The 26806-nt window shown below is 41.8% G+C and overlaps 1 protein-coding gene across 1 annotated transcript; it reads left to right on the top strand.

Moving 5' to 3' along the window:
- The first annotated feature begins 9447 nt into the window (after positions 1–9447).
- On the top strand, positions 9448–11371 carry fzd10 (frizzled class receptor 10). The gene has a single exon (XM_022752783.1). The coding sequence runs from the start codon at positions 9448–9450 to the stop codon at positions 11197–11199; it is 1752 nt and encodes a 583-aa protein (XP_022608504.1). The 3' UTR covers positions 11200–11371.
- The last annotated feature ends 15435 nt before the right edge of the window (positions 11372–26806 follow it).

Genomic DNA, 26806 nt, shown 5'->3' on the forward strand with positions numbered 1-26806 from the left:
TCTATGTTCTGGGGAGGGAGAATGACAGGTTATTTAGTGCTGTTTTGATATCTGAGCCTGAGGAATGCCTACAGATACAGTGATCCCTCTGTCTGAGGAGGAAGCTTCATAGATGAGGTAAGACTGCTTACAGCTATGAAACTGTATCTGAAACAGATTAAAAGACATTTTCCTCAGCTTGATTCATGTTCCTTTCAGCTCGCCCAGGTGTTACACCTCACAACAGAAAGGTGAAGAGAGCAGGACAGATGTGCAAATACACTCTTGCATGTGTTTGGGAGATGCAGAATACAAAGAGAGTTCTTTCTTTTTTTCTTTTTTTTTTGTCAGTAGTTGAAGCCTCCGGTGTCAACTGATAGACATTTTAGATTTCTTATCAGCTTTCCAACATTTTTGCTTCATTGTTCTGCCTATAGATAAAGACTGTGAGAATCCAACATGAGGAGAATTACATCAGGAAGATAGAAGCGCTCTTGGTCTGTGGTGTCTGCAGACACTGATTGTTTCAGCTTGTCTTCATACCTGTTCAGGTTTCACTGCAAGGCTTGTCAATCCCTCCCAGGACTTCAAACGCAGTGCTGAATCCTTCACCTTCACTCATTCCTTCGCACCTTGCCGACAACCTGCAGCACAAGTAGAGCGACGGTAAATTACCCATAATTACCCAGATTTGAGCTCGACATAACAAAGGCATTTTGTTTGCTGTTGTGTTATTACTGGAACATCACGTTCAAGCTAGCTCTCTCTAATTAAAGTTGACATCTTTCCAAATGTGCAGTTATCTACTGTGCGGCACTGAGAAAACTTCATCTGTGCCCGGTCCTTTGTGGTAGCACTGAACATAAAAGCAAACAAAAAAAACCCCAAAAAATGGCCAGAGAAAACGTCTGTGAAAGACGCTCTTCAGTGTTCTTGCAATTCTAAATAAACTTCAGAGAGATAGACTCCACATGTGGTTCCCTAAAAAAGAGACCCATGCACCAGATGAGAAGACAATGACAAAACTTGGCTCTACACGCCTTCTTCTTCTGTCCAGAGAATCACAACTAATAACAGCACAAGACAATGCCGTTCCCATGCTCGCTCTTCATGCCACTCTCATGCTTGCCATTAGATGTTCTCATTATTCTTCCCTGTGTCTTAATGCAAAGTGAAAACAGATTTGGACGGGAATGAAAAGTTACCCAATCACTTAGATCTCAAGCGCTCTGTGAAATCCGTTTATCCCTGATCATTATGACAGTGTTTTTCTGTCTGTATCGATAGTCATTTCCTTTCTCCCTGCAGCAGCCTCAGAGTCTCCGATGCTGGCGCTGAGCACAGCACAGCCAGCACAGTCCCACGGAGTGCAAGCAAAGGAGGAAATCAATAGAGAAAATATCGCTGCAGGCTCACACATTTTTATCTTGCTTTGAACGAGTCAGCTTTAATTTTGCTTTGATCTCAATTTGCTGCTTTTGGGATAGCTTGGCTGCACATTGAACCAGGAGGAAAAAGCTTCCACCAGGGCTTTCTTACAAAAGACCCTTTCAACTGAGGCCTTTATTTTGCCTATATGCGTCAGTGTCCATTACTGGTTTACAGGGAATAAAGATACAAGGAATCAAAACAACTAATACTACAGGACTCGGACACACTGGTGCACATCTCATGCAGACAGTTCGCCAACTGCACTTTATCTATTCTAGTCAGGGAGGATTTACGGCCAAGCAGAGCAAATGTTGGACAATGTTAGCGAGGGGCCACAATAAAGAGATCCTTAGTGTTGCTGTCAGGATCGGCTCTGTGTTGTTATGGGGTAACAGGTTGACATGATGCACAGCTGGCGTTGTTCTCACTGCTCTGCTAACCCACACCGCCACACCACTCTTCTTCCACACGCGTCATTAGAGCTGACACACCAAAAGGACGGTGATATCATAGCATCACCTAAGATCTGCTAAAGATGTCTGCACTTCCCTCATCCTTTTCCAAACCCGTGCATTCTTAGGAGGGGAGTTGTTTGGGAATTTGTTTCTCTTTTCTAAAGCAGAGACAAAAGGGTAGAATAAATGACCGGGCAGAGAAAAGACCAGCGCCTTGCTGGGGAGAAAGGGAAGGGTCTAATCTAATTTGGTTAGAGGAGGATGTGTGCTGTGTGGGTGCGCGCACATGTGTGTGTGCGCGCATGCATGGCTGCGCTGCACAGTGAGAGGGGACTGTGGGAATGGGACAGGAGGGCTGCACAATTGAATGGAGCCTCCAGAGCCAGAAGCAGTGGGGAGTCTCCCCAGACGCGCTGATTCCAGGCCGGCCACTCAAAGAGGGATTAGGCCAGAGAAGGCCCTTCCTGATTAGCAATTCACACTCAAGTGCCCCCACAAGGACCTCGGGTAATAATATTGCCATCAGTGTCCTTCACCGAAGCAGGCGATAAAATGTTTACCCCCTGTTTGACTTTTTTCCTCCTCCTCCTCCTCCACCTCCTCCTCCTCCATCTCCATCGCTAACATTTACTAATCACTCTCATGTTTTGAGGAACTTTGCAGAGAAGTCAACTAACTCCTGCAAATGTCTCCTCTGGGTCTGATGTGACTTTCAGAAACGAAAAATGCATTATGGAAGCTGTTGACTGTAACTGCTTTGGTTCATTGCTTCGTCTCAAGCTGCTGAACTCCAACACCCCCCACCCCCATCTTCTTCTTCCTCTTCCTCCTTCTCCTCCTCCTCCTCTTTCCACCACTTCTTCCTCCCTTCCTCTTCTCTTTGCTGTTAAACGACCACCACATGAAAGCGTATGATGTAAGAGCACCCCACTAAACTAATATTGCTGTTTCAAAGCAGCCTCAACCCAGATGTTATTGGGCTTCGTAACAAACAAAATTCATTACAACACTGTTTATTGCGGATTGGCTGTCAGTTTCCCCCAGTCCTATAAAGGTCCGCCATCCTTATAATTATACTAATCTACTCTATAAACACTTACAAGGTTACAATAACACAGTGACTTCCTCTTATCAACCACAATACACAATGAAGGAGGTCAGAGGGTTAACCTTCAACTGATGGGACTCTGCTCATGATAGCAGCAGTGAAACAAAGCAGACTTTAATGGAGCAAAGTGAAAAGAAGAGTGAAACAAATTAGTCCTCATTAATAAGTTACTTTATTGAACTATTTAAACCATATGAGCAAAGAATACTGCAGGCTTTGATGTTGACAGGGCTCTTCAATAATTAATTGCTTGATTCATATGCGTTTCCTCAAAACGTCTGACCCTTTACTAAAACTGGTGCTCTTATTAAAGCTCCAGCATTTCAAATGGGACAGAAAAATACAAAATTATCTTTGCCAGCAGTTGCAAAAGAAAAAAAAATCTCCTAAGCTGGGACAGGACATAGTTTTGCTTTAATATTCAAGGGTTCTGCTTTTCTTTTCTTTTTTCTTTTTTTTTTTTACTACTAGGTTCTTCACCCATGCAATGGCTTTCCCATCACTTTCTTGGTTTTTGGCACCAGCCTCTTCACAAATTGTTGAGTGGCAATAAGAGAGAAAATAACAGATTATGTTGATAAATAGGATCATCCTGAGCTAAACGCTGAATGCGTGCAATCAGGAGGGAGAACAGGATCCTTGGACAATGCGCAGGGCATGTGGACAAATAGTCTCACCTCCAACTGAGTGTGTTGTTTCTTCTCATTGTGCCCTCTGAAAGAGAAGAGGAGGGCCTTGGTTAAGAAGATTATAGCCCTACCCCACCCGTACGTTTAATCAACATGCCCTTTCAACGCCGGCAACAATGCTAAACATGTCTAAAACGTCCCCCATCTCTCCCATAGCATACCTCACATGTTGGAACAGCATGCCAGCCATCAAACCGCAGCAATTAAGAGGAATACTGTGATTACGCTTGCTGATGCAGAGTTGGTGTGAGCAGATCATGTCACCCATCATCAAAGAAGTGATGGCATCAATTTCAGAAATGTCACCATCACAGTGATGGGTTTGATTTCATTTCAGGCGTTGCAAACAACAAAAAAAAAACGTATCAGCTTCAATTCATTTTTATTGATCAAAATTCCCTTGAGAAGCCGAGGAGCTTTGTTTCCTCACCCTCCACTTCTTTCATCCATGGTTAAATATGTAAATAAAATGTCTAAAGTCATTCTTCAAAGGGGAACAAAAGAAAAAAGGGGGCTGAGGGAAAAGACAGCCATAAAATTCCTCCGATTCTCCATAACATTAGCCAGAGGGGGGCCAGCTTCCAGCCAGAGCCTAGCAGCAGGGGAGCGAGCTAGCACCATAGAATCACACATCTCAAATCCCACACACAAAAAAATAAAATATCTTTTCAGCTTCAGCCATCAAAGGGTCCCCCCCCCCTCCTTTCACTTTATTAGTTACAGAATTATCTCACAGTTGCTGATTTTTCAGAGATGGAGCTGCACTGCTTTTCTTCGGCGCACTGTTGTGGTTGCAAAGATGAGATAAAGTTGTGTGTGTGTGTGTGTGTGTGTGTGTGTGTGTGTGTGTGTGTGTGTGTGTGTGTGTGTGTGTGTGTGTGTGTGTGTGTGTTTTGCACATATGTGAGTAGGAATGAGCTATAGGAGGGGGTTGTATATGAAAAAAGAGGGTGGGAGACGGAAAAAAAAATCATAAAAGAGACAGAAGCTAGCTGCTGAGGCTACAGATGCTAAAGACTGAACAGGCCTGATTCCTCCTTTTCTTCTCATTTTCAAAGAGATATCATCATGACCAGCAAAACAATCATGAAAGAGAGGCAGGCAGGAGGAAAGACAGGAGCAAGAACAGAACAAAGGCGATGAATTACAACAAACCAGTAGACTGTGTCGTCTTATTAGACTGTGTGACAATATTATCTTGTCAGTTTCATTACACCAAAGGCAGCGATAATAAGGGCAGATATTTGCTTTAAAATATGTCAGACAGGATTTCCTGAAAGATGGATGATCAGTAAATGGAGAGCAGAATTGGCCCCGGCCCAGGCAATGCTCTGATAATACATTATTCTTCTTCACATTAAAGCTGTCATCTCTTTTTGTTCTACTTCTACGCATCAGCTACATAATAAAAGTGTAGTGTAGAGGGAGGGACAGAGCAGGCATGTCAGCTGTTGTCCTTGTCTTCATGACGGGTCAGAATATAGAAAATGCAATGCATTTTTGACAAAGGGAAATGGTTTGCATACATTATGAATTTCCCACCAAGATGATTTTGACACATCACAAAATACTGCAGAGTAAAAGAATAGTGTCAATCAGGAAATCATACTAGCATAGCAGCTAATGTATATGTATATGTATTGTGTTTTTTTTGTTTTTTTTTAAGCGATGAAGTATTTTTTTTCCTCAAGTTTAAGTTCTGACCAAACCGCTTCAAACGTTAACAGCTGGATACGTGAAATCTGAGGAGCACATGTGCTGCGTATAGGAGGAGGGTATTGTGTTCATAAGTGTATTCATACCCTATATTTATGCTCCTGCTGCACACACTGAGCGCTAACAGCTGAAATGCCCCCACTAAGATATGCTGTGCTTAAACCATTTATGCACGCCGGTGCCAGGTTTCTCATCTTGCCCGGACACATTTCAGGAATACTTCTAAAAGCACTTTAGTGACTCCTGTAAAAATGCACTAAAAGCGCTGCTGTTTACTTGTGATCAGTATTTCAGCCTTGATGGAGACCATGACTGGGCCTGAGCATAAATCTTACCACCACAAACTTTTTACAAGGTAATGCGAGTGAGGTCTGGAGGATCTCACACACACACACACACACACACACACACAGTCACATAAAAAAAGGCAGAGGGCCTCATAATCTATTCCTCTCTTAGCCTAACATGCCACCCTGCTCCTCCACGAACAGGCTGATGGTATAAAACCAAGATGGAGTCCTTACTCACTGTAACAACAATGCATCATCAGGGCTTAGCGATGCCGTTTATTACAGCACTCTATGTGTTGACATGTTGTATTCGGCTTATTTTATGGCACACTGTGGCTTTGGTAGAGCTGTGTTTCGCTTTAACAGGCTGATAAAATCCCATCTATCCATTCATTTTCTAAACCACTTATCCAGTTCAGGGTCACAGGAGGTCTGGAGTCTATCCCATGCAAGAGACAGGATACACACTAGACAGTTTATCACAGTTTATCACACATGTGTATATAGGGAGGATGGTCACTTCACCTAACCCGCATGTCTCTGGAGTATGAGAGGTGAAAAGGAGAAACCCACGCAGACACACACTTTACCAGGAACCGTTGATTCGGTGTGCAATCATAACAAATAATTTTCTAAAAAGTTCACTCCAGAGGAAACTGAAGTGAATCAACCAACAGTGGCGGCTCGCTTGTGCTTTTTTTCTCGGCGTAAGAACATTAACCATTGAGGTGGACACGGAGTTTTATGAATGTTGTTGAGTAATGTGTTTAATTTTTAATACGATTCTCACTGACTCATGACAATGCTTCATCACCTATAATATGGTGAATCTTCACACACTAAAATATTTTCTGCAGTTCAGCCCCACGAGCATTTCCAAAAATGTTTAAGCTAAAGCTGAAGCTTATTAAGATGTTAACATGAAACAGCTCCCCTCTGTAATGTGTCTATAAGGCCAGCGTGACACTCACTGTGGAGCAAACTCTGGAGAGTGTCTTATTAGAGTCAGTGGTTCGGATAAAGGTTCATAGATGGAACATATTAGTTGTCCATGATTTAAAATGGTCATTAAACTTTCCAGGGCTCTAAAATAAAAATGTCATTAAAGGCACATTGAAGTCATGTTTGGTATTACGGGAATACACAACTAAATAAATGGACATCCAAGCAAAATGGTAAAAAAAAAAAAAAATGTTGAAAATATCCAGAGGGGTTTGGTGAGAATACAGATGTCCCTGCGAGAAGGGCTAAGCAGTATCTGAATTATTGATGCAAGCTTACTCAATGTCAACACTTTAAAGAGGAATTTAACCCTTTTATTTGCTTGTTGGATTACATCCTTCATTGAAAAAGACAGGACATGACTGCAAGGTGCTGTTGAATTTGGCCAGAGAACACAGATCCCCGCACTTCTAAACTCTGGACAGGTTGTATATGGGAATATGTTTTCACCAACACCCTCACACGTGTTCCTTCATGAGTGGCCTGTTGTGGTGGTTTCAAGAAGTTTCATCCAGTCTACAGAACTGACACAAGCGACTTGCATCTCTGTTTCAACAGAGCATAGCCACTGTTTTCAACTCTTTGAATCCATTCTAGTTATGTGTGTGAATATCACTGTGTGTGGTTTGCAAACTCGCCTTGGACTGACTGCTAAGGAATGAATAAAGTATATTCAACTGGGCTGGATTAAGTCATGAGATCTACATGTTTTACAGCAGGTCTCTCTGTCTTGTTTATGTGTAAATACGCCATGCATAAAATATAGCAATAAATATATCATTACTTACATGGGAAATCCACACTAAAACATAATTCATGCATGTGATCATTTTTCATCTTAAAGTGATCATCTGGCAGTAAAGGGTCTGGTCTATGATAATCATATTTCAGTTTTTCTATGCCAGTAAATCAGTCTGGCTGATTCCAGTCTATAAGAAATTAAGTATTAAGTATTTTAATTTTATGCTCCTCTGTACCTCAGTTACACCACAGAACTTTCTACTCCATAGATTTATTTGACTTTGCAGGTTCAGATTTTACGTACAGAATATATATAAAATATGGTGTATTTTTATAGACTAAATTATACAAACAGCATATGAAGTAGCTCCACCTCGACCAGCTGCAATATAAAAATCCAGCTTGCTCCTAAATGCATCAAGAATAGGAATTCCAATAATACAATAGGCTATATAATATTATAATACTGCGAAGGGGGTCATTCTGCATAATGAACATTTATTTTTATACTTTAAGTATATTTTGCTACTAATACTTATGTACATTTTGAATGCATTTTTTTTTTTTACTTGTAACAAAGTATTTATATTGGGGTCTCATTAATTTAACATAGGTAAAGGAACTAAGGACCAACTCCACCACTGGTCAATGAGCTGCTGAATGTCTCTGGAGAACAGCTGTTTTTAGACACATGGATATTCAGTCATGTCTTATGCAGTAGGGACAATATAAAATTAATTGTTGTATGGATTCCATTATTATTTAATGCACATCCTTAGGTTAAGTTAAAGTAGGCTACCCTATGTATTATTTATGATCGCTTAGACAATAAATGCAATAAATGCAAAAATTGAGGGATGCATTGCTCTAAACCATTTAAAGCATATATATTTATATAGCCTATATATGAATATAGGGTATATACTGTATATCCTATATTCAGATACGTATCATTGTTTTATCTGCTATTTTGAAGGAGGACACCCTAAAACTTGTCGCACAAGGGAAAGCAGTTAAATATCTGTTGAGACCTAAGATGTAGTGTCGTCGCTCCTCTGGACCTGTGAGTCTGTGACCCCTTATTGCGCAACATTGTGGGATTCTCATAAAATGAGTCTGTGTCCTGTTGTAGTCGAAGTTTGTGGCTGAGCACAAGCATCAGAGAGAGAGAGAGAGAGGGAGAGAGAGAGAGAAAGAGAGAGAGGGAAGTTTGCTGTGAGCCTTTTGAAACTGCTGTAATGAACAAGCTGTTCCGCACGATTTGAAAATAATCCGCGTGTCAGTGTCATCTTTCTTATGCAAAGTAGCTGTCTTTGAAGGCGGATCTTTTGGCAGGTTAGACCGGGACGGAGGCTCCGACCAGCTCAGACGAGCGCTGCCACCAAACGCATCAGCCGCCTGTTTACGGGAAGAGCATAATCCTGCATTTCTGGGACACATTTAGCATTTTTCATCGGGGATATATGTGTTTGACTTATTCTGCAGACTGATTAATTGTCTCGGGTGCCTCGCGAGGAGCCGCGCAAAGGACTGGAGGAAAAAATAATTTCAGTTGTTTTTCCAAGTTGTCGCGCAAGGACTGGAATCGCACCGTTGCACGCGCACATAGTCCGGAAAAGTGACATGAAACGTGAGGACGGAGGAGTGAGTCTTCTGGAAACAAGTGGGAAACAAATCGGAGCACACGACAGTTCTCTTTTGCTCTCAGCACACTGATATGCGCGGTGCAAAGTAGCTCCGGCACTTGAGCCACAAACTGAGCAGCCTGAAAGCATGGACCTGAACGCACGCTGCTTCCAGCCAGAAAACATTCTCGGACCATCGCGGGAAATATGTTTTTATTAAACTCACCGAAACGATGTTCTCCCTACAGATAGTTGTGTAAGTTTTCCCACTTTGATCCTGCACACAAACACCGGCCTGGTTTCATCACGGACTTGTTTTAATGACAGAAACTTGTGTGTCGTGGTTGTGGTGAACATTTGGCCGAATTTTTTTTTTTTTTTTTTTTTTTTTCATCAGATCAAGAGGAGAGAATGTGTTCATCTGCTAAACTGAGCCTGATCTGTGCGCTGCTGGTCCTGTGCAGCGGTGGGGGCTCAGCTATTAGCTCAATAGACCCAGACTGGTCAGGAGAAGGGAGATGTCAACACATCAACATCCCCCAGTGTAAAGACATTGGCTATAACATGACTCGCATGCCAAATCTCATGGGCCACGATGACCAAAAAGAGGCAGCGATAAAGCTGCAGGAGTTTGCAACACTGATACAATTTGGATGCCACAGTCATCTCAAATTTTTCCTGTGTTCACTGTATGCTCCCATGTGCACAGAGCAGGTGTCCAACCCCATCCCAGCATGTAGAGTTATGTGTGAGCAGGTGAAGTTAAAATGCTCACCTATCTTGGAGCAGTTTAACTTCCCCTGGCCTGACTCTCTGGACTGCTCCAGGCTGCCAACCAAAAATGACCCGAACAACCTCTGCATGGAGGCACCCAACAACGGCTCAGATGAGCCTCCCAAAGTCTCCCACACCCAGCCTCCAGATTTCAGGCCACAGCGGCCTCTGAGCGGGCAGGACCTGCACCTGAAGGACAGCGGGAGCAAGCAGACGTGCAGCAACCCCGGCAAGTTCCACTTCGTGGAGAAGAGCGAGTCCTGTGCCCCAAAATGCTACCCTAAAGTGGACGTCTACTGGAGCCAGGGAGACAAGCAGTTCTCTCTGGTGTGGATGGCCATCTGGTCTATCCTCTGCTTTGTCTCCAGCGCCTTCACTGTGCTCACTTTCCTCATAGACCCGCAGCGATTCAAATACCCAGAGAGGCCGATCATCTTCCTCTCCATGTCCTACTGTGTTTACTCTGTGGGCTACCTCATTCGACTCTTTGTGGGAGCTGACAGAATAGCCTGTGATAGAGACAATGGGGTCCAGTATATTATCCAGGAGGGTCTGGAGAGCACCGGCTGCACTATTGTGTTCCTCATCCTGTATTATTTTGGCATGGCCAGCTCCCTCTGGTGGGTTATCTTGACCCTGACATGGTTCCTGGCTGCAGGGAAGAAGTGGGGTCATGAGGCCATCGAGGCAAACAGCAGCTACTTCCACCTGGCAGCGTGGGCCATCCCGGCCGTAAAGACCATCATGATCCTGGTGATGAGGAAGGTGGCGGGGGACGAGCTGACGGGCGTCTGCTACGTGGGCAGCATGGACGTCAAAGCTCTCACGGGCTTTGTGCTCATTCCTCTCTCCTGCTATCTTATTATTGGCACTTCTTTCCTGCTGTCAGGCTTTGTGGCCCTCTTCCACATCCGTAAGATAATGAAAACAGAGGGAGAGAACACGGACAAGCTTGAGAAGTTGATGGTCCGCATCGGGGTCTTCTCCGTGCTCTACACTGTCCCGGCCACCTGCGTCATCGCCTGCTATTTCTACGAGAGGCTCAACATGGACTACTGGCGCATCCTGGCAGGGGAGCAGAAGTGTGTGGACAGCAGCGGGCCGGAGTCGGACGAGTGCGTCATGAAGACTTCCATCCCCGCTGTGGAGATCTTCATGGTGAAGATCTTCATGCTGCTGGTGGTGGGCATCACTAGCGGCATGTGGATCTGGACCTCAAAGACACTGCAGTCGTGGCAGAATGTGTTCAGCAGGAAGCTAAAGAAGAGGGCGAGGAGAAAGGCTGCCAGCGTGTTCACCAGCAGTAGGCCTTACATCAAACCTCACCCATCTCTCAAAGGGCACAGTACTAAGTATGAGCCTACACGGCCCCCTCCAACATGTGTATGAGCTGGCTCTCTTTGTATAAACCCAAAAATACTTGTAAAGCCCTTACCTAAATGAGACTTTGTAATCAGAGTGCCATCAAAAGAATCAAGGTTCATGTTTTATTTATGCAAACTGCATTGAAGATAATGCAATGTGGGGGTTTTTTTTGTTGTTTTTTTTTTTTTTTTGTATCTTGAGCCATCTCATGCAACAAGAGCTGCCTTTGTTTGAAAAAAAAGAACTGCTACTCCTGGATTCACTTATCCTATTGAGGAACTTGGTAGAAAAAAAAAATCGTATTGTTCCCAAGACAAAAAGAGTGGAATAAACCATTTGGATGTGCCATGGGGTTACTTGAATAATGTGCAATAGCTGTTTTCCTTACAGACAAAAAAGACACTTGTACTGTTAGTGACAGATTACAGACAGTGAAAGGACCCCGAGGACAATGGAGGCAAATGGTCAGAGACATGAGTGTTGTGTTTGGAGGCTTTTTTTTTTTTTTTCATAGAGACCGAGGCAGTGTCATATATGTTTGAACTGGAGTGAGAGCAGCTGTTGAAAAGCGCTCGAGACCTTACGACCTGCCCATTGTGAGGCAAATCCACGCCATAAATTAATCAAGCACTCGTTATTGAAAAGTTATTTGTACACCCAGTTGAGTTTTCCATTCTTTTTTTCTTTGCTGTTTTATAGCACAAGAGAACGTTTGTATATATTTCTAAAGAAAAAAAAGGTGAGATTTTATAGAAAAATTAATAAAACGTTCTAGTTTTAAATGTTTGTAAAGCCGGAATTGTGTATTGCAACTGTGTTGTTATTCTTTCTGCGGCATAAAGCTTCTTTTTTTTTTTTTTTCTGCAATTACAACCTTCGCCATTACATGCTGACAGTGTGCAGCAATCATTATGATACAACATAAAAATCTACATCATTGATCTGAATTTGTGAATGTGATGGTATGTTAGAGCTGGATTTTAACATCACGTTTGTCATGCAGAATAACTGATGGAGTCAGCATTGTTTACACGAACAAAAAGACAGAAAGAGAGACATTTTACTGTAGTTATATCTGACGGGTTTTATTAGCAGTTGATATCAACTCATAAATATTGCACACACGTATTATATCTCCTGCTATGGGGAAAAACATTGCACTTCTCAAAACTGATGAATATCTTTCCATGCTTTGCAGAAATTAAGACGTGTTGGTGCTCAAGTCAACAGGAAACATTAACAGTGACGTCTCTGTTCTTGTTTTTAAATGTTCATAAAGAAACGATGTGACATTTATGTCCGTCCCTCTGTGACTACATCAAAGACAACTAACAGCAAAAAAACCCCAACAAAAACTAGGACGTAGAAGGACTGCCTATGGTCTTTCATTTGCTGTTTGTGAACAGGAAGATAAGGCCACAGAGTCACTTCAATTTTTTTTTATTTATTCTGTGTTTTATTAAGATATAAAATGACATGTAGTTTTTCATTTTAATATCTTTGCTCCACCAAAACAAACAAATAATCAATATTTGATTCTCAGGTTGGGTGTAGTTGCTTTAATTTTCGAGATTAGATTATAGTGTTTTATTTAAAAAATTCAGTTTGAAGCAGCGCTCGATCAATTATTCCTGTGAGTGCACATTTCAGTCAATATATGTAAACATGAGAGAGTGAAAGTGGTGATGTTATCAAAAGGTGAAATTAGGAGACTAAAATGTCCAATATTTTAGCTGTTATATATAGCTGTTTGACATCAGCGTTTTGACAACCTGTTAATGATTTTTTTATATTCCTCACTGCCTTTATGTTGGCTGCTTATATAAGCCTTGGTATAGTTCCTCACCTCAGCTGAAGTGAATATACAACTTTATTTTAGTCCTCTCTCTTCCTCTCTCCCACCTCTCTCTTCCTCTCTCCCACCTCTCTCTCTCTCTCTCTCTCTCTCTTGCTGTGTTGCATGTGTCGGTGCGTATCAATGAAGGGGTTATACAATAATCCAGCTCTCATTCAGGACAGGATTAGACTGTTTGAAGGGTTTGACTTTGAAAAGAGGATCGCTGCAAACCAAAATACAGAATATCTGTCATCGCTTCTCTTCTTATCAGCAGGCCATAGTGACATTTCTAAAGACACATCTGGCCTGGATTTGAAGTAGTTACATATTGACTGAAGCGGTTTTCTAAAGCACGAGCAAACCGAGTACATTGTGTGGTATCCTGAGATGTTTGGTGTTAAGCGATCCTTACCCTGTCAACAATTTTAAGGTGCCTGCTCTGAGAGCCACAAGTCTAGTCTTGAATCCAAGCAACGGCTATTGACTTTTGTCTTGACAGTGCTGTCAGAGCAACAGGAAAACATGGATACTTAAAGTCATTGACTACATGTACGAGTATGTAAGAGACATATAGGAATGATAATAGATTGTCAGAAGTTAATGTAAATCTAAGCACGGGGATATTCTTCCGCACATGCAAGGAAAAAAAAGATGCAGTTTTCCACCTTTATCTGCCTCAATTTCAAATCTTTTTTGAGAGTTTAAAACCTATGGTAGAGAGTCCTCCCTGGTCTAATAAAGTTTCAGAAGTGTAGTAATGCTTTATCCCCGAGGGCATTCAAGTTCCAGCGTCAACCCAACCCGTTTTAACAGTCAAAAGCACATGACTCACAACCTCTATGTGGCTGAATCAAAGTCAGCCAGTGTCTATTGATACTCTGAGTTGCGAAAAAGGTGTGAGTGCTTCTGAGAGCTTCAACAGAGGCCACCTGGATAACAGCCCCCGAGGTGTCTGGGAAGGCTGTAAATATAAATGACAGTTACCACCCCCCTCCAGGGCTTCTTCAGCCAAGCAGGCTTCACTTCTCTTCTTCTCCTCTCTTCAAAGGGAAAAATCCTGCTCAGAGCAAGGGCAAAGTATTGCTGGCAAGAAAGGGTTTTTTTTCTGTTATTTTTTTCTCAAAATCACACTCAACTGTATGTATTGCTGGATTTAGGCTTTTAAAAGTATAGATCTTACTTCATCAGACCAAAGGTTATCAAGCCAGGAGTGTCTGCCAACTTAGTGAGACATCCTCCGTCTGGTGTTGCTGATCATTACATGCTGTTCCTTGACATGTTTCATTTGACCAAGTGGGGAATCCCGCCACAACCACGTGACTAAGGCTGACGAATCTCAGACCCGCATATCTCTAAACTCCACCAGGACGAACGCCGGCGCCCGCACACTCATCCACTTCCTGCCTGTCATGCTGTTCTGCCGTGCCATGTACGAGATATCAGTGTCTGCGTTGGCTTATGATGTGTTGACAAAAAGAAGCTTCTGCTTGTGATCAGTGTTGTTGAAACAGCATCAAACCTTTGATAATCACTTGATTTAATTTAATCTGACTGGTTCGCCAGTGAGCCAGGATTTTCAGCTTTTCACACTCTGTAATTGAGCTGATGTTAAGTGTCTTTGTGGAACCGAGCGGTATTACGAACATAAAGTTGAAATGACAGAACAATTAAGCCTGCTCTGCATGTCAAAGGCTGATTTTGGGTTCAGAGGGAAAGTGGCAAGAAAGCATCATCGCCAGTCAAAACCTTAACACTATGTTTCTATATCAATAAATGACTGCACCTTCTTCCCATAGCCTTGTTGTTGTATTCAAAGCTGAGGAGGAACCTGTGTACCTTTACTTTGTCTGCTGCTTTTGCAAGCAGTCATAAAGTTCTCTGACACGGTGACATAAATCAAGTTGCCGGGATGACTGGCGGCTGAGGCAGCTTCTCTTTGATCAGGCTTTTGTGGAGACGCCCCATGTCCTCATCCTCAGCTGCTCTAGCAGCACCTGTTTACTAGTTCAGGCCTGTCTGTTTGGAAAGCAGTGCTTAGCCTCCTACATGACACACACACACAACATACACACAAAGGAATTTGGCTTGTGCTCAGGGGGTGTGTGGGTCTTTTTTAAACATGTATGCTCCTAATGTGCTAGACCCATACTGATTTTTGGCACTTGTTTCTCTTATTAGACAGCTGCTCTAAATGTAAATCTGTTGCCTTTTGGAGAGTTCTGCCTCCTTCGGCTGTGCCAGAGAAGAAAAATAGTTGTTGCATCATGACAAATGAAACAGCTTTGTTTTCCTGCTGAAGAAGTAACTTGGAGTAAGAGCGTTGCTGAAGAAAAAAAAAAAAAAAAACTTTACACAGAGAGCTGCAAGTTTCACAGACCAAAGCGTTATCATAGAATGCAATGAAAGCTCCCTCTCATCCCTCAAGTTCTTCTGGTACATAAATCCAGAGAACTGAGAATTATGGTTGAAGGAAGTGTGGGTGGGCTTCATGTTCTGGATTGATCTATATAGCACAGAATCTAGGGCAGTGTAAGAGTACAGTATACATATATGCCCAATCTGCAATAACAAGTCACACTAATAGCTCACAGACACACACACACACACATCTTTCTGCTGTGGAGGCAGTTGTTCCCAGAGAAGGTGAGAGTAATTACATAAAAACCTGGCAACAATGAGTCCTCTCCCGGCAAGGCGGGGACATGGCACTTTTTTTCAAATGCATAATGAACTACCTCGCAGGCCCTCTGCTGATCAAACAAGTGTTTGATAGTGGCTTTGGTTTGAAAGAGGACTGAATATGTTTATTTGCATGTGGAGAAGTGAGTGACTTTGAGGTGGAGATCAGGCAGATTAGTGTTAACTGACAGAGACCTGTGCAAACAGACACTCCCCCTCCATACAAGCAGGGCAGCGGCGCACTTCCTCAGAGGACTAGTTAGGCTGAATACAACATCAGATAGACCAGAGCATGACAACTCCTGCTACTTTTCAGACAGTGCTCTTTGTGTGCCAGCCTCCTCCCTCAAGCCTGACTCTTTTCATAAGTTTTGGCTGGTTTTGTTATTTTGGTGAATGTGAAAGCAAGCAGACTGATAGCTGGCAAACAATGTAAGAGATGGGAAATCCAATAACTGGCGGCCATTTATCAAAGATAATTTCTTTTATTTCTCTTTTTTGAATCCATTTAAAAAAAATCCCTCGGAGCCACATTCACAACTGGAATCACTTTTGTGTCACATGAGAAATACTCTACAACTATTGTATAGGTGAAACACATCGCATACTGTGAAACATATGGAAATGTGTTAACAGGTGCAAGGGGATTTTCAGTACATAGTTGACCATATCAGACCACAAAATCTCATCAAGTGGCTGTGAGTTTTATTGAGAGGATCAATACCACTTTGATGTCTGTATGCTAAATATAAAGCTGCATCCAACAGCTGGTATGCTTAGTTTAGCATAACGGGGGAAAAGCTAGCCTGGCTCTGTCCAAAGGTAACAAAATCTGTCTCCCTGCACCTCTAAAGGTAGGATATTGTTTCTTTCAGATGGAGCCAGGCTAGCTGTTTTGACACGGACACATGTAAGAATATTGCTAAGTTAAGCTAACCAGCTGCTGTTGGTAGTCCCTTATTTAAAGACACCCTGCAATGAAAGTTTTTAAACTCAGTAACATGTCTATATGGTGTTTTTTATATAATACAAGACATATCGTGAGAAAAATAAGCAGTCAACGCCATGGCTGCATATATCCACCTTGGAACTGCAGTCAACCAACAACAGTCTCATAAAAACAGATTCAAACAGCCAGGGATTCATTCGTCCCATACCTAAACAGCCAATCCCATCAACCTTGTCAGTACAGAGATCAAGAGTTTGCATGAACACAACCACTAACAGTGTGTCAGCCACTGCAAGTTACAACCTAACAAACAACATAAACAAATAAAGGGTGTTAATTGTGCAAAGCATTGTGACACATCTGCTAGTCCAATTTTGGTGCACAACAGACTCCTCATCTGAGTCTGGGTCTGACTGAAGCTCAAACATGTAGTTGAGTCTCTTTCCTCTAATGCTATATGTCTTCATACACACTGCTCTTTCACCGGTCACCTAAACCTTGTCAATACTGAGAGCAAGAGTTTGCACTAATGCTGTGTCAGCCACTGACAGTTACAAGTCTTCAAGTTGCCAATTTTGGTGCACAACAAACTCCTCAAAAAACTCCTGAGTCTGGGTCTGACTGAGGCTCAAATATGTGGCTGAATCTCTCAGATGTTTCCTCTAATGCCAACCATCTTAATATGCACTGCTCTTTCACCGGTCAAGCAGCGTGGTGGGTGGGGCACAAGGCCTGATGCAGAATTTCTCTATGAGGAAGTAAGCATAGATGAGCTTCCAGCTCTGGTTTTTTCTCCTTTTTCTGACTTTTTATGTGGGAAAAACATGTTAAACTTAATATTAATCATAGAGTATTTTTATATAGTTTAAAACATGTCTGGAGAGGAAGTTAATGGACAGATATCAGTCTTTCCATTTTCCTCTTGGCAAGAAGTGTTTTTTCCAAAAATTCCTGATGCACATGTTCTCCATCATCACAATGACAGATACTGTATGCAGCATTCAACACAACACTGTCAGATGCAAGGAATAAGTATTAAAGAATTAGTACCGTTGGCACCCGTGGGCTGCAACGTGACTGAGAAGGCAAGAGATTGTCTGGTTAGAGGGATGTGAGTCTGGCGTCAGCTGGAAACCAGATTTTCGCCATGGTGACTTAGCAGAAGACTCCTGCCTGCCACCTTCCTAATCCATGCCGCAAAGAGCTCTGATCATTTTAAAACAGCAGAATAGCAGGAGTGGGAATGGCTTACCTTTGTCTGTGGGCAAGACACCCCCACACACATACAGACACACAAGCAAACAATCTCACTTGTGTTGCTGCTCATGTCTTAGAAATTCAGCTGCAATATATTGTCAAGTTCATGAGTTACATCACATAAAGCAAATGTATGTATTTAACTGCATTTATGTGTGAGTGCATGTGTACATATATCTGTGTAACCACGCAAGTGTTTGTCACATGCAAGTGATTTTCAGAGATGTTATGAAGACAGTGACAGGATTGATGGTAGAGTTGGGTGAGCAAGAACAACAGGAGACTGTCTACATGTGTATATATTTGTGTGTGTGTGAGTTTATAGACAGTATAGGAGCTATAGAGGGATAGACACAGGGAGAGGGATGATGATGGATCTGGCAGGGCTCATGAACACCGCTGAGAAAAAATGCCTGTGGTTCAAAGACACTCTCAGCAAACTTAACAAAGAAAGCTGGCACAGAGGGAGAGAACATGAAAGGAAACTACACAATCAGCTGTCACATAAAGTTGGAGAAAACATCCTGGCCCTGCTGGCAGAATATACTGTATGCAGACATTTTACTATTTTTACATACACTCCAGCAATGGACGGTGACCAGATCCAAGAGCAAGATCCAAGACAATAGCACATTTGCACTAACTACTATGACTTACCCTTACCCTTAATGACCTACTGACATAACTTAAGGTCTTATTGTAAATTCCAAGCAGTGGATGGATCTTTTTTTTCCACACCTTACACACTTGCTAAAAAGACATCACAACCTACACTGGCACATGGTATACATCAAGTGCCTATGGGCTTAAAAATTATTCGAATTTTCTTGTTACAGATGAATAATTATTAATTCATTATCAGAAAATCGCTAATGACTAAATGTAGGCTATTTATTGGGTTTATTGCACAGTAGTAATACGCAATCCTGTTAGTAAGCTTTGTAAAAAGACATAATCAAAATTCAGATTCACTGTCTTGCTTGAGTAAATGTCAGCAGTCTAAAGGTCAACATGGTGAACAAGTGGTGGAAGAAATATTCAGATCCTTTACTTGAGTTAAAGTAGTAATACCACTATGTAAACACTCTATTACAAATAAATATAAGTAAGGAAGTGTCATCATCAAAATGTACTTAAAGCATCAAATGTAAATGTACTTATATTATATATATATATATATATATATAGCTGTATTTCGCTACCTTTGGACAGAGCCAGGTTAGCCGTTTACCTCAGTTTCCAGTCTTTACCATACTATGTATTTACCCTACGGACGCACTGTGCTATAATGATAAATGTCAAATTATTCCTTCAATAGAAGTAAATAGAAGTCAATAAAACCTTAATTAGAAGAAGTAGAATAAAACTGAAATACTCAAGTACAAGTAGGCCCATGTCAAAATCGTACTATTCTTGAGTAAATGTACTTTGTGACATTCCACCACTGAAAGCAACACACACTGTACACAAGAGAAGCTGAATGAGAGATCGTCATTCCAATCTTTGAACAGACGATGACAGCAGGACGAAACAAATGAAAAAATGATACGGTATTTGGCTTGAACATCATCTGTGGTGTTCAGTTACTTATTTGCAATTCAAAGTCAGGTTTTTATATATTTGTACAGTACAAGGTAACACACTTAAACTATTTGTCAGCTTACTTGTGTTTTTACTGCTCAGGTTTTGGCCACACACTCCTCGGTCTGGCAAAAATCCTTGCAAAGTATTTTGTTTTTTTTCTTGGGGCATCAAGTTAATATAAGCGGGCACGCACAACACATAACATGTGGTCTACAGCGGTCCAAGACAATGTCCCATTTTGCTCCTAGCTTGCTTTATGCAGTGACAGGACTGGAAGCAATTTGGTATAAGTACCAAGGAACAGTTGAGGAGATGATAAATGACTTTATTGTTGGGTTTTGCAACTGTATCTGATACCAGTGCATGTGTTCCTTTGAGTAATCAAGCTAACGCATGGCAAAAGAATCTCGGTTTCCTGGACACTGGTGGCGGGCCAGATTGTCTGGTCCTGATAATAGTAATGGGAGTGATGGCAGCAGCAGCTAATCTACACAGAGAAGAGGTCAGGACCCACTTATCTGGCCTGAGTGGAAAATAGCGGCCCACTTAAAGGACCAAGCTGTGATTGCAGTATGACAACCCAGTTGAAACATTGTTGCCCCACTGCTTTCTTCGTTTACATAGTGATTTACTAGCTTTGAGACATTTTTTCACACTGAAATTTATTTCCTGAGCTTTTGATGTGAGACTTGAGGCCACTCGGGGTCTGTTTATGTTCATAAACTTGTCAACACGTGAATAAAAATGCACTTGTATTTTTAGTTACAATGGGTTGGGACCGTTGCCAAAAACATTTACGTACTTCATTCTATTTGTCAAAGTCTTTGAGAACAAATGTGAGCATAGTCAGGATTTACATGGCCAAATAAAAGAAATTGATTGTAGTCCATAAAACAGCTATCATTAGTACAAGAGAGGCCCAAACCAAAGGCATGCCATCAAACTCTGCGGTAAAGGGTGTTCCATAAAAGCATGCAAACTATGTATTGACATATTTACTGCACAACGCTTGCACAGTATTCTCATGAATGTTCGCAGTACAGTGCATCATAAGCAACAATGCCTGACATGGAAATGAAGAACTAAATTTAGTTCTTTGTTTGATCATTGCCTTAGGTCATGGACAACTCTTTGAACTAACATGGCTAGATTCACAAAACAACATAAAGACAAGCCTCTGTTCTTCTGTTCTTCAAAGGAGAGAAAGGAGCAGTCCTGCAGACAACAAAATCTTCTATTAAACCAACCCGTTCTCACTCCCAACTCGTCATAGATGCTTGATCACAACCCATTTAGCGTCATTTTTCAATGTTCAGAAGCAATGTCATTTTTCAATGAATGAAGCATGCATTTATTAACAGCATGGGAGGACCAGGAGGTGGTTGGGGTGGATGGCAGGCCTAAAACACCTACAAGGTTAGGGAAATATTGTGGTGTGGTTTAACACAGAAAAAGTTTACTGTGACTTTAAAACCATAATGCGGTCTCACCACATACGTCAGCAGACAATGATCTGCGACCCATTATTTCCAATGACTGGCTCGGCATTCCCCCATTGTACTAATCAGATGTATCCCTTTCAACAACCCCTTCATTGACCACACCCAAAATGTTCCAAATGTGTTCATTTCAATTAATTTGGATATTGTTACGATTTGTTCTTACAGTGTTTAGATTTGGTCAACTACCACTTCTACTTTTACTGGAACATCCAACCATTAATCCATTACTTTAAAAGGAGCTATTTGTAAGTTTTGGTATTGCTACATAGCCAGTGTTAGCATTAACCACTGTTTGCGTACCAGTCTTGCCAGGAGCTTAAGCAATCATTGTGTTTACAAGAGGTTACAATAAGCCCTGTATTGTAACCTCTTTTCTTGTAAATGCAGCACTACTTCTTCAGGGCAGCCTGGACGCCAAAGTGACTCAGTACTGGAAAGTGGCAAGACAGGCATAGCAGGCTGAGGCTAGCTGGTTAGCATGCTAACTTCAGCAGGAGAAAAGAAGTGATAGAAACAGAAACAAGAGAGTCGCTTTCCACTACGAAGGAACGAAGTTTGATGCTGAACTCACAACACCTCTCCTAGACTATTAAGTAAAGGGTTTAATGCTAACTTTATCTATGTAGCAATAGCAAAATTTACAAATAGCCCCTTTAAGCTAACTATTGTTTCACTGCTTCAACATTACTTTTGACTAATTATTTCAAGCATTTACTAGTACCTTTAGCTAACTATTTCACCTGTTTATCCAGTAATTTTGGTCAGCTAATTTAGTTCCTCTCATAGGTAACCTAAACCATTTTAACCATTACTTTTAGCTAATTATTTTTGACATTTCTCGACTAGTTTTCATGCAGTCTCCATGGCAACATATGGGTCTATGGCTTTAGTGTGTCACAGCTGTCTCAGGAGGTGTGTGCTGTGCAGTCAGCCAATTGAAGCCAGCTTACTAGTTAATATTATGGCAATAACTAAACAAAAGATCAGCATCACATCAATTTGTAATCCTATTTCGATAAGTATTTTTCTTCTAAATGTATGGATGTCTTTCCAAGTAACCTCTGGCAGCTGCAGAGGAACCCTCGGTGTAAGTACCCCTGGTTTGGAATCAGTGCTCCAACAAAAAACAAATTGACAGAACCAAAGTTAAACTGGAAGCAGGAATGCATGTGTGTTGATTAAGTGTTGTTTAACCCCGTGGAATCAGTCTTTCTGGCCTGAATGCAGCAAGAGGCTGGAAGCAGGTCAGGAGGGGTCAGAGACGACAGCAAGAGCTTCTTATGTGAGTCAGACACTTTTGAGGACCACTGCAAGGGGCACTGAGTCAGTTCATTGATATTCAAGGATTTGACCCACTGACAACGGGGATGTCACTGAGGTTAAGACAGCCGTGCCTCTCCGTATTGTGCCGGGCCAAAAAGCCTGGGGGTCCCCCAGCCCCCCACCCCCCTGTGCACGGTTGTCATGGTGAGCAAATCAGTCCGGCAGCACTATGTCACACTCATGTGGGCACATTCTCTCTTTCTTCCTCTCTTTCTTTTCTTTCTCTGACTTTCTATCATGCTGTTTCACCGAGGGGGCTGCCAAAGAGAGCTTTCTGTCCACTGACAATGCCTGGTGTGTCATGGACATCCCTATACATATACAGTGCAAAGAGCAGGCTCTGAAAGTCCAAGAGCTTCCATTCCCAAAACACATGGCAGCGGATATATTTCCCCTCTGTTGTGGGATCAGTGTTTTGAATCCAGGAACATGTCACGTCAGGTAGTGAATATGCGCTGCAGGTCACCAAGTCCAAATAACCACCAATCACCTTTCTTCTCACAGGTGGAGGGAGAGACTGTTGCAAAAGTTAAGCTGCATGCCAAGTGAGGTGGTGTCATGTGCATTATTAGTTTGCACTGCTATTGTACCCTTTCACTGGTTTGTTTAATATTAATTGAGCCCATGAAGTTATCACAAATAAAGCTCATTGATAAGAGCAAAAATCAATCAACAGAAATTAATTTGATTCACTCTCAGAACATACATTCTTCATAACCTTACTGTGTCTTCTAATGGAAAACAATTGACTGATGTTTGGCAGTAGGCCTCTGCGGTGTCTTGTTGTCACACAAATATGTTCCTAAAGCCAATGTCAAGGAGATTAGGCTGAAGGGAAAATTGCAGCTGTATTTAGCAGCAGAGCTGGTGAGTCGCTGCTCTCAGGTGATGGGGCATGTCTGTGCCTTACCCCATCTGAACCTGATGGCTGCTGCGGTTGGCACTGTAATTATAGAGGTTAGGCATAAATCACAGAGCAAGAGGTGGGAGAGAGGGAGAGAAAGGCAGAGAAAGTAAAAAGAGAGAGAGAGAGGCTAGTATCGCCTCAGGGCCAGAGGAGGCCCTTACACTCAGAAACATACTGTTCTCCCCTAAATGCTCTCCCACTCTGTCCCGTCTTTTACTTTCCTTCTTTTTTTTTTCTTTCTCTCGTTGCTCCCACACAGTCAAACACAAACACTCTTACAGCCTGTTTCTCAGGGTTCACATCCTTCCTGTGGCTGAAGCAGTCGGACTATACTGGGTGCTTTACTGGCCCTGTGGGTTCCTGATTACACCACACGTATTCATCCTGTACACATTAAAGCAGTAAGAACCAGACCACAGGAAATAATGGTTGCCACTGCTGATCTGTACCTATGCCACTCTTCTTGTTTCCAGCTCCCAGTGAAGGGAATTTTTAGATTCTCTAAAAAATGTCTCACAACGAACATCTTCACAAAAAAAAAAAAAAAAAACAGATTTATCCATGCTTAATTTTGGGAATACACTCTTCTTATATTTTTAGCAGATAGAAGTCTTTAGAACAGAAATATATGATGTGCTCCACATCACCGTGGCGTTATAAGTGATAACTATCAAACAGTAGTCAGCACAGTAATTAAATTGTGAAATAAGTTACTTTCAATATAAAATTTAAGCCTGAATCCTACTCTTTACCCTGTTTTCTAATTGGACACCACCTCACTTATTATCTAGTTAAAGGGTCAATTCTGCAATTTATTATTGCGCTACCATAAAGTTGGGGAACCAGTATAAACAGATCTTAAAGAGCACGGTTGAGGCGCTCCCGTGGCTCAACTGGTAGAGCGAATACCACTTAGGCTCAGTCCTTACTGCAGTGGCCATGGGTTTGAGTCCAACCCATGGCCCTTTGCTGTATGTCATCTCCCCAACTTTCCTGTCACTCTCTCACTGTCCCCATCTGAATAAAGGCAACACAGCCTAAAAAAAAATAGAATGGTCAAACATGAAGGAACAGAAGCTGAGATGTCCTGACTTTGAGTTCCTGTTAAATCAAGCTCCAAAACCACTGGATCCTAAGTTTTTGATAATGTGACTTGATCACGTCTTTCATCAGACCTTGACATCATCACTGTCATTTTTCCACAGTTTAACTACTTTGTTAACGTTAGGGGAGCTTTGTCATCCTGGTTACAATAATAACCACTCGGTTACAGTTTGAAAATGAACGCAGCCATGCTTGTTCCTCCTTTGATCGCAGTGGACAGGAGTCATAATTTCTATAACCGCTGGAGGAAATTGTCACCAGAACATAAGCATATGTTGTTTTTGGACATTTTCTGAAATGACAGATGCTTTTGCTTTTCATGAGAGGACAGTATGCCTCATAACAAGTAAACTGAACGTCATGTGTAAAATCAGTGAAGTGCCCTTTACATAGAGCAAAGAAGAAAAACTACCCACTGAAGGAAGAAACTTCCAATCAAGAAATGTTCACCCAACATTATCTTCATCAGGGAAGAAAAAAAATCACATTTATTCATGTATACAAGTTTTAAAGACAACTGGCGAATGATCTTCATTGTATTCACGATGGGGAGAAAAGTACCTCTTCTGAATACATCCCATAAAAGCAGCAAAAAATGCTTGATCAGTCAAATACAATGCGTTAAGAATAATATTCAGAGGAGGTCTTTGATCTTGATCTCTTTGAGCTTTTCATAGGGGAAAAGACTTTTCAAGATCTTTAAAAAGATGAGAGAAAAAAATAAAATCTCCTTACGTTTTCAATTTGATAACGTTACAGAGGAATATTGTTGGTCACAAACAATTACTGATCCATTTCAGTTAAGGACAATTTACAGGAACAGAAACTGTAATCCAACCCGAATATACAGTAGGAGCTGGTGAATTCAAAGTACTTAAAGTAAACAATGAACAATATACTGATATTGAAGGTCATGATATCAACTCCACTGAGAAGCCTGAAATAGGAGGACCAGTTTTTTCTGATTGGCAGGCAGCTGTAAGTTTCCTTTATATCATCAAATCATGCATTAACCCTCTGTTCAATGAGCAATATCTTATGCTGGAGAGAAAATCTATAGACTGTCGCTGCGAAATCCATTTAGTCTGAACCATTTCATCCTTTCAGCTGTGAAACAGAGTGAAATGGGGAGTCTGCAGCCATCGGAATTAGAACATATGGAAATGAACATATCTCTGCTGCAGCTGCAATATGCTCAATCCATATCAGACAAAGACGTAGGCACAGCACTCAAGGTCAGTGCTCTTTATGTAAAGATAATGTTTCTGAGAAGACAATCAACACTTCTGATTGCATTTAGAGCCAAAGACCATAATATGACTTCCACTGATCCATAAAATCATTACTAAGAAGCTTTTAACAGGTTCCAAGGACCACGGCTTACTTTTTAAATAAAATATAAACAAGGGAAAATATCAAACCCATTAATCTTTCATTAAGCTCGCCGGATAAAAAAGAATCGCTTAAAGTATCATTCGTTACCATCACTGCGAGTGCAAAAGCCCCCTGCTAACATCAAAGGCTTCTCAAAGAAACAGAGCGGCAGAGAGTCAGTTAGCTGAATTTGGCTGAGAACCAGCTTGTGGTTGGGTTTTAATTTCGACTGACTCATAATGGCGCTGAGGAGGAAACGGGGACCCTGTCTGTAATGGTTTTTGTGGTATCAAGGCCTTTGTGAGCAAACGCTCACATAAACAATGCGCTGCTGTTATTCATAGTGCAGTGGATTTAGACTGGACGCTTTACAAAGGTTGAGAGCTCGTCATCATCTTGCACAAGTCTTTGTGTCACTGAAAGATCAGAGGCTTCTCATGGCCAAAGAAAGGGGAGGCTCCATCTCAAATACATATACCGCACACACACACACACACACACACACACACACATATACACACTTGTGCAGCGAGAGTGGGAGGAGTGGTTGGCATGTTTGTGAGGGCGATGTAACAGCACTCTTTCGGAACAGACTGATCCTGCTTTATATGTTTGGGTGGGGCATGCTGGCACTGCAACTATTTAGCAGCTTGTCAATGGAGGATCGTAGAATCATTTTGGAATTCCATTATTATCCATGTGAGTGATGCTCCCACATTTTGTTGCAGAGCTAGATCGTCGCATGACACATTCAACATATAAACTGTATGTACTTGAATGACAGATAGGTCACTGTTTACCTGCAACAAACACAACAATGCTCTTGCTGACATCCTGTCTTTTACATTAGCTCTCTTGCTGTCATTTGAAAGCACTAAAACAGCTTGGCGGTGATGCCAAGTAGGTTAATAACATGCAGTGGATTAAGGTTTTAGTGTAGCTCTGCACTGCTGCTATACTGAAGAACTGATTTACTATGGGAATAAAATAAACCTAGCCCAACACATTTTCCTGACCTGCATCCCCGTGCTGAGGTACATCACCGCCAAAATACAGTGACACATACGTTTCTGTCTAAAGTACACAAAGCGAGCGGAAAGCCTTCGACTGACTTC

The sequence above is a fragment of the Seriola dumerili genome, unplaced genomic scaffold, assembly GCF_002260705.1.
Source record: "Seriola dumerili isolate Sdu_G_001 unplaced genomic scaffold, Sdu_1.0 BDQW01000017.1, whole genome shotgun sequence".
In the NCBI taxonomy this organism is placed as follows: Eukaryota; Metazoa; Chordata; class Actinopteri; order Carangiformes; family Carangidae; genus Seriola; species Seriola dumerili.

Excerpts from the sequence above, each read along its gene's own strand:
- fzd10 (XM_022752783.1), top strand. The coding sequence starts at position 9,448 with ATGTGTTCATCTGCTAAACTGAGCCTGATCTGTGCGCTGCTGGTCCTG.